The following is an 18,982-nucleotide window of genomic DNA, read 5'->3' on the forward strand; positions in this document are numbered from 1 at the left end:
CGCGACAGGTCGCTTCCTACAAAACGAAACTATACCGATCGACTTCGAACGCACTGCGATATGCCAGATTTGGAAATGTTTCGTATCGATGGAAATAAATTCTCGTGCAACCAGATTAAAAGTTAAACCGGCGGATCGATGGTTTACGAGGGTAATATCGCTGGAAATTGTTGATCAATACTAAGCGTCGATATCGGCTGGTCGAAGCTTTATGAAGCAATAAGCGCGAAGATTAAAACGTGCGCGGAGCACTGGCCGAATCTCCTTTGACTCTTACCAATTCTATTCTTTTTCACTTTCGAAGTAATTGACGTTAAAAGTAGATTCTCGATAAAAGTTTCAATTACCTTTTTGTTATATTTTACGAGTTTATAAAAACTGAAGTATACGCTCCGCAAGATAGATTGCGATAGTATTTAGAAAAGAGCTGTCAGAAATTAACGCGCCAAGAATTTTAACAAGTGGCTACTTTTAAGCGTAATTTATAATGGCTGCAGGAAAGCAGGATGCACGGCATTTGCAAACAAAGCAGTGTGATCCTGTAGTGCGCCGTGAAATCCCTCCACCGTCCGTTTTTCTCGAGCTTGACTTTTCTTTAAAACACGTCGGGTTCATTACTCATCTTTATCTATAGCCACACCACGGCAATAGCCCATTACAATTTTTAACGAAACAACAAAGCCATTCCCTGTATGAAACAACGTGGCACGTTAGAGGGATGTTAAAATACTTTCTCGCCGTAAAATGCCAGATAAAAATATTATTTTCTTCGTGGTAGCCAAAATCCCTATGTTTTCATGTCTTTAATACATTAACTGGAAACATATGAAATGTCTTCTTTATCTAGATTACGTTAAGAATATCATTGTATATCATTTATACATTTATGTATTTATACGATAGACTGTGATAATTTGTCTGCGATATAATCTTAATAAATAATAAATGCTTAATAAAATTAAGCGTTAATTTATACTCTTGCGTATTTTTACTCGAAATACTGTCAGAAGCTTTATGATATTCTCTCTGCAATAACATAATGGATACGTACAAAATTTAATTCATTTTCCTTTACGAATATAAATTTAATTACTTCGTGGCCAAAGTCATAGATAATATTAATATTGTATTTGAAGGAATTACTACTAACGAACATACTGTTCGTTTTCCAGACGCTGACTCCTAAATTTCCAACATAGTTTTTTATTTCCTCTTAGCAATATTAATTTTCACAATAAACAGATATATAGATTTTACAATATCTAACACAATAATATTTTTCTACGATAGTATTAAAAACATAGTATTAAAAACATTATACACATCTCGATGGCACATATGTGTCAATTACAGCAACACAGTATTTTCATTGGTAAACTCGTTCCGATGAAAAGCATATTCATCATAATAGAATAATACGAACATTTGATATATTACGACCTAATACAATATCACGCTGATAATACGCCTGGTGTTGCACCGAACTCGAAAAGTACAATCAAAACAATCGGAGACGATATCAGCGAGGTTTTCACGTGGTTGCCTGGCAATTATCGTAACAGTCTATCGATCTACGAAGTCTTGTCCCCGTGCAAATACATACACAACAGGCACGTTATGTCGTGAAACACGCGTATCATTTATCCAGATGGGAAATTGCGTTACGCGACTGTGAACGTAAATAGTGGCAAGTTCACGTGTTTATTCACAGGGAATAAAGAATCGGTTGGACAAGATCAGAAAATGTCACCCACGCCGAGGAACAAAAGGTCACTTGTGGATGCCTTTCAGACTTTTTTTTTTTAAATAATGGAACGATTTCACGCGAATGAAATCCAAAGTTAAACGCGCATTTAACGCCGTTACGTTCTTTCAACCCAATTGCATCCTTCCAACGGTAAAGAAATATCTCCAGTTCGAGAAAAATATACAAGAATTGTTACTGGCATGCGTAATCTATTGTTCCAATTTTACGTTAAACGACTTTTTAAAAGATTAAAAGTCTTTTCGCTTGTAAAATAAATAGAGATTAACAGGTCACAGCAGAGTTAAGAAAATTTACAATCTACGTTTCGGATTGGAACCAATCGCGATATAAGTGGAAAAATTGGACAACCGCTAACGAATGTTCTTTCATTTCACCATATCCGTTCCCACCGAACTTCGTAGTTCGTTAAATATGGAAATAAGAAAGTTTCCGAAAGAATTTCAAATTACGCACTTCCTTCTGGGGAGGAGAATTCTCAATGCAAAAAAAATCGAGAAGAAAGAAGAAAGATTCGCGAGAAAGTTGTTAAATAAAGTACCATGGGGTAAGAAAGTAGCGTCGAATGCGGCGAACAACTTAAGACGACATCTACGGGTATAAATTCCGCGTATTCATAATTTCCATTAGAAAGTGCCTTGAACGAACGTTACGTATAAGCTGCGGGAGAATCAAGGCGAATAATTTTCTTGGCTGGTTGCGAATTAATAAGCCCACCATAAACCTATGTCCTAAAAGGATCTTCGTGTCTTAATGCCGGCTTATCACGCGCATAAAGGGTGAATCAGCTGAAACTAATCGTATTTAGTTACCGATCCACTCGGACGGAAATTATCCTAGCGGAATCGACGTTCAGATCCAACGCTATCTCTCGAAACCTGTTAACAGACGAGCACCCTTGCCCAATAAAGGCGTGAACGCTTCCTTCGAGCCGCTTAAAATTCGTTCCTTTCCTTAAATTTCTCATTTAAACCAACGTGACTCGTCCTTCTTTAATTTCCTGGGAAGATTCTCCTGGAAATTACGGTTATGGAAATCGAAAGAAGTTAGCGGATTTCCAGTAATGAATTGGTTCGTGCGGGTTTCCTCAATCGGGATTGTCGTAGCACGATTAAAGTCGCCAGCTCGATCGATACGATATTTGATACGTGTGACTCGCCCCACTTTATCAGAAGAGACGCGAACATCTATCTGCCTATCGTAGGTGGATCAATCGGTCGCGGTTGCTCCTATAGACTAGCTTTGTGCCAGCTGTTCGAAACTTTTAACCACATGCATACGCCGTGGAACGTAGAGAGAGTGTCGCCCAACGTTAACTGTCTCCAGCGCTCATAAATTATGTAAACTAATTTTGAAAGTCACCGACGAAAGATAAAGGCAAATTATGGAATTAAATTTAACGCCGACGTTATACGCGTCGGAGGCGTTTAAAGAGATTTCTTGGAGAGCAACTCCGTTGATACACAATGCAAAAGAGATGATCTGTAACGTAATAACGAACGGTATATCGGCCTCTCTCTTGCGACTTTCGCGTTCGTCGTTCCATGAGAGAACCATAATTTTGCGTGAATGATACGACGCTGGACGCGACAGACCTTGGACTTCTTTGAACGCCGCGTGACTTTCCTATCGATCGGCGCAATATTTTGTTTGTAATTCCTCGAAATCATAAGCAAGTGATACTTTATCGTTAAAACGTTAGCCTACGAGAATTAGCCTTTATCAAATCTTTTCTTCTTCATACATCGAACGTTTTCATGATGTCTGTTTTATAGGCATACCTCTGCACAAATGATGAAAGGTCGGCATCAATTTCGTCGTCGCTTCAGTCTACAACCGTCATCGTTGAAAGAGGGCCAAGAAGATGGAACGACGAAAAACATTAGGTAAGGAGATTTATACTTTTCAAGCGTCTCGAAATCTGTCTTATTCGCGCTCGAAAATCCTTCGTCTCGACAAGAAAAGGAGAATCTTCCTTTTCTTGCCCCTAAGGTACTTCTATCCGTATTCTTCGTGCTCCTCTGTTTCCTCTTGTTTCACAGAGAACGAAGCTACGCTGCTTTTACAAGCGTCGACTGATTTCCTTCCTGCATTCGCGGAATATACTATCGCCGCTAATACGAAACAAACGAAAGAATTACACGAACCCATGGGAAAGAACAAAACGATTTACGGGTGAAAGTGCATTTTCCATCGTTCTCGAAACGAATTCCAAGCATCAACCATTCTTCTCTGCTCTTTTTCCTCTTCTTTTCGCTCCCCTTACTTCCTCTTCGATCCCCTGACCTCCTCTTGACTCGCTCTTAAGCTAGGTCGAGCTTTAATTTTGTGGCTAGTCTTCGCAAAAAGAGAAGCTCGCGCTCTTCTCCTTTGTACGCTCGGTAATAACCGCGTCTGACTTCTACTCGTAATAAGCGTGGATGATTACGGAGATACTTAGGAACAGTTGTTATCTGGTGCATGCAAAAGCACTGGTGAACCACCTCCACTTGCATGCTCTATACACAGCAGATATTCCGGGGACTAATAGCGACTCAAATTCAAGACAGCTCCTATACAAAACGTATATTGAATAACGCGTGGAGACAGCGACGAGGATCTTCAATGTTCATTAGCACTATTCTCTTCGTCAGGACGTTATCCCCTTAAGGACGAGGCAGTTGGCTCTCTTATTTGTCCCCTGTGTTTCGTTCTAAGGTACAGGCCTGTTATTAACTGTTTTTCAAACCATAGCTGTTACGCGAAAAAAGAAGAAAAAACAAATAAATTCATTAGAACGTTACGTGTCAATCTTTTCGATGTTTCTTATAATTTGCTAGACTCTATCGAGGATATTTCTAAATATATTTCAGAAATGAGAGACTGTCAGAGTCAGACAGCGGCGGTGGAAAACAAGTGGAGAGTTCCATACGACACAAGATCGTGGTGATGGGCGCCGCGAAAGTTGGCAAATCCGCGATAATTAACCAGTTCCTCTACAACACATTCACGCCAAAGTACAAGCGAACGGTAGAAGAGATGCATCACGGTGATTTCAATGTTTCCGGGATACATTTGACGCTCGACATCCTGGACACCTCAGGCTCGTACGAGTTTCCGGCTATGAGAGACCTATCCATCAAGTCTGCGGACGCGTTTATTCTCGTCTACGATATTCACGATGCTAACACGTTCCTTGAGGTGAAGACTCTGAGAACACAGATCCTAAACACCAAAGGCGCCGTGCCCATTGTTGTCGTTGGCAATAAAGTCGACGTGACCGACTCGGCACAAGAGGTAACTTTTATCGTAGCCGAATGCGACAGAGTTCTTTCGTCTATGACATTCAATTTCTGTATTTGATTTCGACGGGTCTGATTTTGAAAAATTCGCATTTGGAAATTTGAATTTGAAAATACGAATATGAAACGTTACATTTGTATTCGAACTATTTTACACGCTTGTTCCAGGTGGATACAGACAGCACGAGAGAACTTGTGATCATGAAATGGGAGAACGGCTTCGTAGAAGTGTCCGCCAAGGAGAACCTGAACATTTCGCAGGTGTTTAAGGAACTACTGATACAAGCGAAACTAAAATACAACTTGAGCCCAGCGTTGAGACGTCGTCGCCGGCAATCATTGCCGCCACCGCAGCATTTGAATTCCCGTAGCAGCAGCGCTCACGTTCCATCGCCGGCGCAGCTACAGCATTTGCAGCAAATTCGTGAACGTTCCGAGTCCAAGAGGAATTCCTGTATTCTATCGTAAAGAGCCTCTCGTCGCTACTGATCCAAAAGCTGATCTAAAAGAGAAAGGGTGAGGGAATCGAAAGGGCGAGGGCAAAGCTATGCCGCGACGATTCTATTAGTGATTCCGTTCGCTGTGATCGATCGATGTTTCCCGCTCGACGTTCCGACGTCTCCGTACGGCACGTTCGACACGCTTCGGATCGATCGTCGAATGGCCGATCGAAAGAATTACACGGCTAAAGATGTCGTAGACGAGAAGATAAAGGCCAACGTTTGGCCAAGGGAATTCAACATTAGCGGTAATTTCTTCTTTTTCATTGGCTGAGTATTCGATATCGTTAAGATTATCGAAAGCTAAAACAAAATAACATAGTTTCCGAATTGAAGATTCCGCCTACAATTTCAAGTTGAAAATGGAGAACACTTTCCTTAGAAATGGCCTCTATTCGATTGGAAGCTTTATAATTCTCGTACGGTTATCGTACCGTTCATAGTTTTCGTAGTCCGACCTTGAAAAATTTAGGTAGCAAATTTTCTTAAAGAAACGAGTTTCAATTATTCCGTGTTTATCGTTCAACAATTCGATGTGCGTAGCGCGAGTCAACGTACTTGATGTGTCTCTATTTCGCCTCCGATTAGAAGATATGTCTCGAAAAATTTGAAGCTCTTGTCCCAAGGTAGAAGAAAACACCACGAAGAGATCAATGGAACGCTCTGCGATTGAGCTGACAGCGATAATTATTCCTTGTGACATCCGGTTCTCATTCGCAATCGAGAAAAAAAATCCTTATCCTTCTTTCTCGATGCAAAATGATTTTAAAGATTTTATTCGACGTTGCTGATCGATGAAATGTAAACTGATCCAAACGGCATATATGCTGTTGTTAACATAATTATTCCGAATTATCAAACCGTAGAATTCCATTTTTACAAATATATCAAAGTATCTTACAAAGGTATCCTATTTCAGGGTTGTTTCCCACTGCCCACTCACTATCTTATTATCCACTTACGGACACGTACAACGGCCAAACAATATTTTATAAAGCATTATTGGCTAGTCGATTAATCTTACATCAAGCACTTGCCTACGCTGTTCTTTATACCATATATATCGTTTAATTAAAGAGGTTAATTTCCATATACATATATATATATACATATAATTTCCATTTCCATATACATACATATATATATATATTACACATATTTGATCTATAGATTAAAAAGTTTGCGAATATATCGCGTTAGAAGAAACGTTCTATTCGTTATTTACGACATGTAGATACTTCTAACGAGACGTATTGGAAAAACGGAATATCGACTTATTTGTCAATTACGATGAGCGTGAACTTATTGTACACGATTGCCTTGCCTAGAATCTGAGTTACCGCGAGTACAATAATGTTCAGGTGAAACGAACAACCACGTACAAATTCTGATCGATTGCAGATAGCTTTTTAAGTAGTATCGTTGTACTTGGTAAACTTGCTAATAACGAGAAAGTAGCGTGTACGATTTCTGTTTACGTAATTAGGTAACAGAGATAGAGGTGTCTATAAATTTTAAAGGAAATACTATGCAACGATCATTGATTTTAAGATTAGATGCAAAAGTTTATTACTTCGCGTTATCGCATGATACATAAATTTATCGTTTGTGAAAAAATGTCACGTTTTCGGAACTATTATTCAGATACAAAACTAATACATATAGGTTAGTGTAAATGTAGAAAGTCTATGTAAATAACAGAGCATTGTGATGTGGATATCTCGTTGAATCGAAACCCACATTGGGTATAATTTTACATAGGTATATTGTAATTAAGTAGCCGCGGGTCAGCACGTAATTTAACGCGTTCAACGATTATGAAATATCGCACATCACGATAAGAGGATAATTTATTTGAATGTAAAACAGTTCGAGATCAAAGCTATTTAATCGCTCCAAGATTATCTATTATAGACGAAATCTTTTGCTGAAATCATGTATTTGCCTGACCTGTGCAATCGCATTATTTCGTGTTACTTAGATTAATGTTAGACCAATCGGTTTAATAAATGAAATCTTATCATCACACTACGGAAATCTAAAGAATTTTACGACTCGTACAATAAATCTACGTTATATGGAGTTTCTGAGCAAACTGCACTTAACACGACTGTAACTATTTTTAGCGTAGTTGTGGAAAAAATATGTGGTAACAAATTATTAAGTAGTCTAAGCCCTTGACTTTATATCATTGTGTTAACAGAAATTAAATAAAAGATGGATGTCATATTTAACTTCCACATAATCTTGTTTTGTTCATTTTATCCCCTAAAATTTTCATAATATATAATATACTTTTCTACGTATTTTACGTATACAATAAAAGCTTAGTTTTCTGGTAAGATTTTTTATTTACATTTACTAGCTACGAACAAAGTACTAAACGATTTTAGGTACTACAGAATCTTTTTGATTGCACCATAGATAAAGTACAGGATAAATTAATTTTTTTATGAAATTTTGTGTTGAAATTTTGTTCAATGGGAACTGAAATACCGACTTTACGAATTTCAAAGACTCGTTACAGTAAGAGTAATTATCGATAGATAGTCAATATTTTTATATAACGGTTAAATTATTACTTTACCTCTGCAATATTCTTAAATGCAATAAAAAACCTAAATGTATTACTGTGCATATACATCTGATTTATTTTTTAATAATTTTCGGTACGCGTTTGAATACACATGAGTACATATTTATGCGTACATGATATACGTAGCCTTCACAGTGAAAGCATAACCTTAACAGTGAAAGCATAACCTAAAAAAAATATGAACCGGACAAATTTCCGTATTAAACTCGATTTGTGTAAATACCATAAAGATCTGCATCGCTTTTGTTGGATTTTTATTGACTCGACTAAAATGATAAATATAAAGGATGTAAAAACACATATTAATCTACTGTTCCGCATTAATGAGCCATTTGATTTGTTTCTAAACGAAGTTGAATATTTACCACCTAACGAGGACGTACGGATTTTGAAGGAGAATGAAACTGTTTTGTAAGAATTCTTGCAATAAAGGTATGTGATATTGCAATAATGTATCATTTCAGTCAAAGTGTTGCAGGGTTTTACCTAAGACTCAACTAAGCAATATTCAACTAAGCAATATTCAACTAAGCAGTACTCAACTGATAAATCAGCTTCATTTAGCCGTCAGCAACCCAGTTTCACCAATAGACGCAGGTAAACAAGATCCAGAAAGTAGTCCTGCAGATTCAAAACAAATTGGACCAACAGCGATAAATTCTCCTGCTGCAAAGTCAAGCCCTGTGCAACAGGAATTTTCGAGTGATATAACAGACAAATTGCAAAATTCTAAAGAAAGTAAGTAAAATGATGTAAGCACCTTGGTTGAATCAAAAGTGTAGTATTACTTATTTATGGTATTAAGATTCTATTTGTTTATGTTGTATTACAGGTACAGATGCAGAAATTCCTTATGTATATGCAAGGAGAAAACGTGCACGAAGACGGAAAAGCTCGAAACCTGAACAGCTACTGTTAAACGAAGGAGACAGATCTAGTAAAGCCTATGTTATAAATGCTAAAGTTGTCCCTCTTGGTAAACATATTCGTTTTGATAACATAGATGACGAAATTTGTCTAGAAAATCCAGTTACATGTCCAGAAACGATAAGAGGAGTCCATACTACTGTATCACCTGTTCATGAACTTACAAATTTATTATCAATGGTTAATAATTCTACTCCACCTACCTTTGAGAACAACAGGGTAAAGAACACGGTGAATGCAAAGCATCAAAGCAATGAAGTAAATGGAGTCAATACAAATGTTAGCGCAAGTATAGCTTCAATTATGGCATTGGGAGAATCAAAAGAGTTTGCGAATACAGATCTTGAAACATATCCAGTCATGACAACAAAACCAAAAATTAATGATATTATAGCATTTAAGGTAATTTTTTTAAATAGTAATTATATTTTTAATCACAATTTTACATGAAATTCATTTTTAGATGCTCAAGATTGGCTCAGATTTTACACCACAAGTATCAAACTTTATTGTTGCAGAAGTTGTTTCTTGTAGTCCAGAAAAATCACTATACATCTTTAAAGTATTACGTATGTGATTTTGTATCATTAATGTATCTCGAAGATATATCTATATATTTTTTATTAATTACGATCTAACATTCCTCTGTGCAGAAGGCTTGTCAGAAGTGCAAGTGCCAGTTGGAAAACTTAACTGTATGGATGAGTCAGAGGAACGTGTGATGAACAATACAATTAAATTAAATTATGCACAAATAATGAAACCTAGATTAGTATCTGTATCAAACACTAAACATTCGTTTTCGTTGACTTCCTGATCACTTAGTTAATTTCATACACTTTTTTATATATTTTAAATTAAATATTTTTGTGAGTAAAAGTAAATATGTTAAATAAAATTAAATATGTCAAATAAAATTAAATATGTTAAATAGAATTAAATATGTTAAATATGTGAATATATTAAATATCTCTTGAAATAAAGAGCGGGATTTATAAAAATTACCTTTTTCTTGCCATGCATAAACACAGCGTTTCTGACGTGAACGTTAATTGTAGATTATGTTGCTATTGTTGAATAATTCACTTCAATTTCACTTTACACTAGAACAGCGCAGGATAAATTTAATTAATTTCACTTAAACATAATAAGTAGTATTGAATTAACAACTTAAAAGCTCGTAAATGATACGTGACAATTTGTACGATGCATACAATTTTACTACGGTGCATGTGTGACGACACATGCGTGCGATGTCTATTCGTTTTTGACTAAATCTTTAATACCATTTCACAGAATTTATTACTGAACACTCTAACACTATCACAAAACAGAATATTTCTATATTTTTCTTTCATTTCCTGTTTTATTGTTATATTTAATTCACTTTCGCAATCGCGTCCATCACATTCAAAAAACTGAAACAATTGCACACGCAGAAGACGGTTGGTAGAAACATTTCTGGCGGTTTCACTCTGATTGGCTGATACAAATTTATTCCACCAATGAGATTTCAGTAGGGAATACTGCGCAAGTTTACAATTCCGCGCGTAATTCGTTTGTTCTTATTAGTCTTTATAGAAATATGTATATTTCTTTAGAACATTATTTTGTATTAAAAGATTATCTTTTATTAATAATCTTTAATTAGCAGATTTTTTAATAAAAATCAACCTAAAAATGTTAATGGACGAATCATTTTTCTGCGTGCGAACTTGACCGTTGTTCCTATATTGCCAACACAATAAATTCAGAATGAAACAAGGAAAAAAATCATAAAAGATAAGGAGAAGCTTTGGAGCTTGTAATCGTAGAATTAAACGTTTCTTTCAACTTTCAACTTCTTTCTTTTCCTTTCACATTGATCATCTCTAAAGTATATATATTTATAATATGCAAAATTTTACATATTCCATCCCACGATTTGTACAAGTAATAACAGAAAATGTTCGCTCATTAAAAAACAGTTTTTATATTAAATAAAACTACACAGTACTGAGCGTATATTTCGTTAGAAAACAAATGCAGATATTCTTTGAAATTTCAATTTAATTGATAGCTAACTGATGTATACTCGTACGATTCTATACGATGCCGTAGTTCGAAATTAAATTCGTTTTAGCATTTCCAGTTTAGCACGTCGCGTCGTCGCCTAGTTGTTCAGCCTTTGACAACAAATCTGAACGCAAACGAGATACCTGGGATTAATACCAGTTAATAGAAATCAGCGTGAACGTGCGGTTTGCTCCCGCGAACGGCCATGTATACGCATAACCGTTGCGCTATTAATAACCCGCATACAAAGAAAATTGCGCCATTGCACGAAATTGTAGACTTAATATCTCTTAACCGATTCTCTTTGTTCTTCGTAACAAAACGATTAAAGACCTAGCGAACTGAATGTTCACAATTAGCTGTAGAGCTTTCATCTTATTTCTATCTCTGTCTTCCTCTCCCTTCTTCTCTTATTCCTTAGTTTTCTCGAATACCTGGCGATTCATCTCACCACGTTGTACCCTTTGTTTCACCTAGTAGTAATTTAATCCCAATGATTCATTAGTCCTATACCGAATAAAACGATGAAAATTAATTTGTTTCAAAGAATCTCGACGTTATAGTGTTTCGTGACCTCGAGTATGTTTTCGGTGCCATCCTTTTCGCTTATAAACGGTGATACCACAATCTATGGCTATTAATCTTGAATGTGGACCCAATTTCCGCGTATCGAAGCGGTATTTTATAGATATAAGTAGAAAGCTAGCAAATAACAAACGTCTATAGATGAAATCTAATTCGTTACTCAATTAATCTTTCGGCAGACGATCTAGGACATACTTCTCGTTCAAATTTCACCTTTCCTTCTATATTTCTCCCCTTTCTCTTGTTGAAGAGTGACAAATGAACAAAAATAATGATCACGGAATTTTAACCGTGAAAGTACTGTACTGTACAAATATTTGCGTTGATCGTATAACTTGGTAATTCGGGATGTGAATAATCCACGAGATAAAAACACAAGAGTAAATTCAGACGCAGATCTAACTTCGCGGATCCATCCGTGTAAGGGGATGGATTTATTTCTATTCTCCGAGGGTGAATTATTCATAGCTAAATTGCAGCTGGGAGGGTGCGTCACGGTTACGTAACCTCGAATTTCTTGCTTACCTTTTTTCCGCGGTCGTTCTCGAAACAGAGGATATTTTAGAAGATTCACGCGTAATGTGATTTTCTATTTTAAACTCGTTTTAATCGCACGAATCACTCACTAGATTCTGCTCAAGGTAAATTTGAAAATTCAAAAGGCTGAATGTTTCCGTGTAGCAAACCAATTAGCATCGATCTTCACCATTGTGATAAGTAGAATCGTATAAACGTTTCGATCAAAGTTTAAATTCAACCCGATTACGTTTTACGTACTTCGCGATTTTCTCGTAACAAGCAAGCGTTGTCTTCCGTTTGAATGATAAATCACGAACAGAGAGAATACTCTTACGAAAAGCGACTTTCTGTGGCGGTGTTCAAAGTTAATTCCGCAAAGTCAGCCAGCCAAGAACTTGTTCACGTTGCTTTCGGGAGTGTCAAACGTTTTACGAGCAAACTTTCCGTGTCACCTGTAACGAGGTGTTCGATTTCCCCAAGAACACGCGAAGAAAATTACGAGCACCGGAGACGAGCAACTAGGGAGAGTATTGACTAAGTTTACGGCTAAAGAACATTCTGACAGGGACTCGTCGCTCATGAAGAATGTAGCTCATAAAGTTCGGACGATCCCGGCTTCTTAACGATCTTCTTCCTGTTAATATCACGTGCCTCCGCATTAGAAAGTGGAAGGAACTTTCCCTAAATTGTTAGTCCCAAGTTGAAAGCTTCCCTTCGTCGTTACACACAGAGAAGATCTAAACGCTTACCTTGCTGGAGACCGCGTTCCTTTAAGTTTAATCCTCCTTTCGCGAAACCACGTGCCACACAACGAGGATTTTACGAGTAAGCAGCTTTCCGTAAGTACCGAGACGATTCGATCGCTTTCTACGAGTTACAACGCAATAAGGATCTCTCGTGTAAATTCGCCTGATTCCCGATAAAACAGCCAATTGTTCGACAGTGGTGAGCGAGATGATTGCATCCATATCCGTGAGTTGATACGAGAGCACGTCGCGCGAGCAGGAAGCCAACCAGATTGGAGGCTTTCAGCTTGTCCGGGTAACCTTTCGTGGAAATTTCATCCCATTACCCTGGCTGAAGCAACCGCATATTCTCACGCGAGTACCTCTACGCACGTAACTGAACGATGTTCCAGGATTCTTATGGGGAGAGATGGTAATTTATCGGAGTTTTTGAAAAAGCTTTTGGAGAAGAGATTATTTCTTGGTGTTAGAAACCAGGTGCGAACGATCGATATGGCACAAGAGTGCGTACTAACAGATAAAATATAACGTAGTTATTGAAACAGTCTATAAAGATCTCGCAATCCTCTAAATTAAATTGTAAGAAGAGTGACAAAGGTAACACTTGATTTTTATAAAAATAAACGCTACGACGAGATAGCGATGAAATTTTTACCAATCCGTACCGTATAGTTTCAAAATAAAAAAAAAAAGAACACAAATTACGTACATTTAAAAATTAGTCATTACTGAGTACATCTATTTTTCTAATTTTTCTTTTACAAAATTTAAGTACGCACTATCTCTTATAAAATTCATCCTTATGATTGTATGATAATAATATTGCGCGAGTATGCACCTTCGTGTAATATATAATATTGCTAGTAGTATAATCTTACGTCTGCGTGCATCGCATTATTAAAAATATAATCCTGCGTCACCGGTTGCGAAATCACAACGCCACGATATCGTGCGTCTGTACCTACCTCAGCAAGGTGGACTAAATTTTGAATAAACTAGTGTCTCTCCACACCACTCGTTAGGATTGTGATCCAGATCTTAATATCTCTGTTACTCGAGAAGCACTGATACCGGAGATTGGCCATTATAAATTTTAACGACGAATGTTTGCGCTTATGGATGGGAGGTAAGCGAAAGTTCACGCTGAAAAGCGGGATAAAGACGCTGCTGAGCACGTCGTAAATTGAAGCGAATATTACTGTAAAATGTTTTCGATACGACTCGTGTCGTACTTATGTTCACGAATGATGCTTATCCATAAGTCCTCCCCCTATTTCGATAAACGGCGAGAAAAACACGACATTGAAGCGAGTTCAGAACGTTTTGACGCTTCGACAGTCCCTCCTCGTGTTCTTTTTCTCGTCCGGCGAAAGCTTCTTTTAGGGATGACCTTATTCCTGGAGAGACATTCGACATTCGACGCGCAAAAAGTCGAATAAATCGATAGCGAAGCCGCGGAGTCATCGTTAAAAATAGTCCGCGACTTTGACCGTAAAAATCTAATTAACAAATGGAACGTATCCTAGCGATTGGAGAGCTTGGAAATCATATTTACACATCTAGATATTAGCAGGGTTCTCTCGTTTCGTGTCAGTTTATTAAAGAGATGTCACGATCAACGCTCGATTGGTATTCTCGCACAAAGTTCGTTTAGGAAACACGTTCATTAAGAAAAGTAAAAAGAAACGGCGTTTATGATTCGCGAATTCAGTAACTGGATGAAACTCGAAAAGAATACAACGAGACTTTGCAACGAGATTTACAGTAGTCCAGCTCGATATTGGACGCGACGAGCTGCTTCACCAACAAAAATGCGTGCTAAAAAAGCACTGTTGCTCGTATCGACGTTGCTTCAGGCAATATTTCTCCGAGATTTACAGGAAATTGACATCTACCGCACACGTCCCCCAAGGAAGTAGTCAGTTAACGATCTCATAACTCAATTCCGACGCTTTAATGGTCTTACATTTTAAAGAAAATTTAGTTTACAAAGACGAATTGCGATCCTGCAAGTTTCTCCATGATAAAAGGCTTGAATGATAATCTTGAAAAAGTTTGATCGAGATGTTCCCTCTGAAAGAGCTGCTGAACTTCCCATTAAAGAATTGCCCTCCGATGTTTTCGCATGTTAAAACGCTCGCAGACAAGCGAAGGATTAAAACTAATGCCAAGAATAATCGGTAAAATATTACGTCGATTTCCTACAATTACTCCGAGAAGCAAATTATCCTAATCCTTTCATATAAAATTTTTAAAACCAACCCCTTCATAGGGTTGAATAAACAGCCATAAAAACGAAAGACTTTTTCTGATTTTCTCAAAGAGTACATATTCAAATGGAATTCCTCTTCAACTATCTACTGCAAAAATCTTTGTCACCGAGAACTTTCCGAACTATTTATTCACGTAACTGAGAATTTCCTCAATACATCGTTATATGGTATTTTTAAGCAAAACACGTTCAAGCTAGCAATAAACTGCGTCACTTTGGCAAAGTGCATTCCCGAGGTATTCGCGTAACTTTGCTGAACACTAAAAATTTCACGAATGCAAAGTGTCTCTTTCTGCGTCTAACACGGCGTATTTTCTCAATGGGTTACTTTGAAAAAGTACTCTATAATTCAGGTTCAATTCTTCATAACCCACGATTGCTTCTTGAACATCGCACGTGTGTGTGTGTGTGTGTGTGCTGACTGGATTTTATGGAAATCATAAGAATAATGCAACGTGCAACGGCACATCCATGGTCTTTATCTGCGGCCACGTGATCACGCGATACCACTCTTGCAAGTTGACTCTCTTCACGATCACTGCCGGAGGGGATCGATAAGTCGTCCTGAACGACGTCGGTAAAACGGCGGTCGAAGATAAAGCTGCTTGTCGAGACGTCCAAGTTCACCGAGTCGAATTTTTATGACAAAAGCGTCCGGTATGTGTCGCACGACTTTCGCGTCTGCAAAAATCTTCGCTTCGTGAATTTCAGCTGGAACAGTGTGCGAGGAACGATACATTGGATATCGTCGTTGAAGCTCTCTTATGCGCTGCGTTTGACAAGATAGGCATTGCGGATAGGTGTTATGGAGGACAGATATGTTGTTGCAGAAGTTTGGTTTTCTTCAGGTTTAGTGTATAGGAGTAGAGATACTTTTCAGGTTGACAATCATTTTAAGATAAGATTTAAGATAAGATTATCGTCTTAATTTAATATACAATGATAGGCAATTTTCTGAATTTCCTCACTGTCAATATTCCGCTACTTACATTCGCTTGTAATTCAAAACAACAGTGTTTTTCAATAAACGAGAACCATTCTTCTTAGTCAGTAAAATCTGTTACTCAAAATTAATAGCACGTCACTGACTCGTTCAGCAGATTTACAACACGTTATTCGATACTTGAGAAGGTTCTCTGGACAACTACCACAGTATTTCTAGATCTATATGACGCAGGACGCGATGCTTCTTGATTTAACTCGAGGGAATTGATCCGGGATGCGTGGCTATCTGTGTAAATAAAAGAAACCTCCCTCATATTCTCTACAACTCGTCATTGCCCTTCTAATTTATTTACTTCGCCGTTATTCTCTCTTCTCGTGCCAAAAGCGCGTTACAATTAACGCGTTATCATTAACGCGGGGACAAATCCGAGAGATCAAGCAATGGGATCACGGGGAAAGAGGCGAGGTAACTACTCCCCGTCGAAAGCACTGTTCCCCTGAGATTATTGTCCCGGCGTCACCGGAAGCAACCCCAAAACCGGTAATCTCCATCGCGTGACGAGAAGAGGTGTTTGAAGGTAGCAACCTTTGGAAATCACCGAGGGTAGGCGAAGGAGAAGGAAGAGAAGAAGAAAAGTCCAGGCGAGCAGGAAAGAAGGAACTATGAAAGAGCAAGCCGTGGAAGAAAACGAAGGGAAAAGGAAAGAACAGAGGAGAAGAAAGAGAAAACAAAAGTCTAGCTTTAATTTAATCGGACAGGCAGAGTTGAAGAATTGTTGGTGCGCCTGCGCAGCCGCCGTACGTCCCTGGACCACCGACCGCTAGTAGCACCCGCCGACGTCGACGTCGTGGTTGTCGTGGTGGTGTTCGTTGCCGTCGTCGCGACGCCCAGACACCGTGCCGTCCGCGTCTCTCGAGCAGTGCGCGTCCACACGTCGCGACGACACGGCTCCTCTCTACTCGTCGCTCCAATCCTCCAGTGCTCACGAATTTCGGCTGCTGTCGTACGCCATCCTAACTACCCTTTGTGCACGTGACTCTGTTGTCAGCACGAGATTCGGACAGTTCCGGGACTATTTTCTTCGCCTACTCTTCGTGATTCTGCTCCCCATAAAGCATTCCGTTTCGATTCAACGACGAAGGACGCGATGTGGCAAATGGTTCGATCCATCTTGCCGCACAGGATTTAAGGGAACAGAGAAGGTAAGAGAAACGACGATAATAGCGGTATCGTTAATAGTCACGCGACGTCGAAGTTAAATGGACTGAATGTTAAGGTCGAAGACGTTAAGAACGGGTCAGGAAACTTAAATTTAGCGGGCAACTTCGGAGCGCGGGGATGGACCACGAGGCTATCACGTTTCGAAGGATCGAGGTTGAATCGTATATTTTGAAGAATCCCGACGGGCCAATAATTTTTCGCGAGCTAGTTAACGTTCCCGCTTCAACAGGTCGTTGACAGACGCCGCCGTCTCGTAAAACGCGTGAAGGGACGGAACACGAGTACGGACGCTTCACGCGAGCCGTGACATCGATTCTTTTTTTCCTGGTCGGCCATCCGCGGTTCAAAAATAATATCGTGAAGCACGAAGACTGGAAGACACGCGGTGAGGTGACACGTTTATTTATGCGACGCTCAGCGTCGCGCGGAAATTGTACTTCAGTGGCAGGAAAGAAACACGGAGCTGAATAATTCATATGGTTATGAACGAACGTTTCGGAGCATTCGTGACATAAATGTTGCATGCACGATGATTCCGCTGGACGTCGCTGCTTCGTCGTCCGGAATTTATTTGCGAGAAAACTCAGAATTCTTTTAACATCGGACGATCGATAAGGAAATTAAAAAATTAGCCGCGAAAACGTTGCCATTTTCCGTAAACTGATCGTCGGAAGAAGCTTGTAAAAGACAGTCCGTTCTTATTAGCCTCGACCATTCCATAGGGGGTGTATTGACTGAGGCTCCACGTGTACCGTGGCCACGTCGGTGTTTTCCACTTCTATTTACTCGGCGAAAACTGAAATTTCGACGGGCTGTCCACCGAGGTGGAAAGCCGAGACAACACTGGAAACTTCCATCGACGTTTCCTTTTGACGTGACCCGATAAAGTGTTATCGTTCGAACGCGCAGCGCTACAAAGCTCGAGCGCGTTTTTCGAGAAAGTTCAGCATTTACTACGAAATATCAGAGCATCAGATTGGAGAGATAGATCAACCACGATAAATAACGTTCACGTTACATTTTTAGTCTATAACGAATATACTTGTGATGTAAAAATATGAAGACAAATTGTTTACAAGGCTGAATGAATATGACGTACACGTTTCACTCCATTTAGCATTTATTCGAGTAGATAAATTGTTTGTAAATGCATGATATATGACGGAGAATTCCATTATGAAAAATGTCAGGGCGTACTGTTTACGAGATTGATCATATTCGACGTAAACAATTTGCTCTATTTTAAACATTTCCAACAGTTATAATTTCAACATTACAATAAATATCAAAGCAAACTATTTGTGAAACAAATTCACGTTAACATTTCGTTGTGTTTGACATTTTTTCGAACGGTTGAAACATTTTTGAATGCACGATACAAGGTGAAAAATTATCAAAGCGACATTTCACGCCTCGTTCGAGACACAAATGTACGCGGAGATGGAAAATAATTGACTGACCTTGTTCCATACCTCGATACGTTTTTTCATCATACACTTTGTGCATGTTCGTTGTTCACATCACGATGCTCAGTCATTCCGCTTAACCCTTCTTTCCTATCGTTTTCTG

At 38.6% G+C, this 18,982-nt stretch overlaps 3 protein-coding genes across 4 annotated transcripts in view; all 3 read left to right on the forward strand.

The window, feature by feature from the left end:
* The window catches only part of LOC126865050 (ras-related protein Rap-2a), a 28,886-nt gene extending 21,095 nt beyond the window's left edge, over window positions 1–7,791 (forward strand). Inside the window, exons 2-4 of the mRNA XM_050617113.1 lie at window positions 3,541–3,651; window positions 4,618–5,041; window positions 5,215–7,791. Coding sequence (XP_050473070.1) covers window positions 3,557–3,651; window positions 4,618–5,041; window positions 5,215–5,514 — 819 coding nt within the window. The 5' untranslated portion in view covers window positions 3,541–3,556 and the 3' untranslated portion in view covers window positions 5,515–7,791. The remainder of the gene's footprint in view (window positions 1–3,540; window positions 3,652–4,617; window positions 5,042–5,214) is intronic.
* Window positions 7,792–8,077: 286 nt separating this feature from the next.
* Window positions 8,078–10,052, forward strand: LOC126865047 (uncharacterized). 2 transcript variants are annotated; one of them, XM_050617110.1, is made up of 6 exons: window positions 8,080–8,553; window positions 8,621–8,880; window positions 8,975–9,079; window positions 9,164–9,471; window positions 9,533–9,638; window positions 9,723–10,052. In XM_050617110.1, the coding sequence occupies exons 1-6, from the start codon at window positions 8,321–8,323 to the stop codon at window positions 9,884–9,886; spliced, it is 1,176 nt and encodes a 391-aa protein (XP_050473067.1). In that variant the 5' UTR covers window positions 8,080–8,320; the 3' UTR covers window positions 9,887–10,052. The 2 variants fall into 2 exon arrangements, with proteins under 2 accessions (XP_050473066.1, XP_050473067.1); XM_050617109.1 differs by having other exon boundaries at window positions 8,078–8,553; window positions 8,975–9,471.
* Window positions 10,053–16,994: 6,942 nt separating this feature from the next.
* LOC126865046 (somatostatin receptor type 2-like) overlaps window positions 16,995–18,982 on the forward strand; it is a 72,207-nt gene continuing 70,219 nt past the window's right edge. Inside the window, exon 1 of the mRNA XM_050617107.1 lies at window positions 16,995–17,394. The gene's annotated coding sequence lies outside the window, so the exon portion shown is untranslated. The remainder of the gene's footprint in view (window positions 17,395–18,982) is intronic.

This window comes from Bombus huntii, chromosome 4 (assembly GCF_024542735.1).
Source record: "Bombus huntii isolate Logan2020A chromosome 4, iyBomHunt1.1, whole genome shotgun sequence".
In the NCBI taxonomy this organism is placed as follows: domain Eukaryota; kingdom Metazoa; phylum Arthropoda; class Insecta; order Hymenoptera; family Apidae; genus Bombus; species Bombus huntii.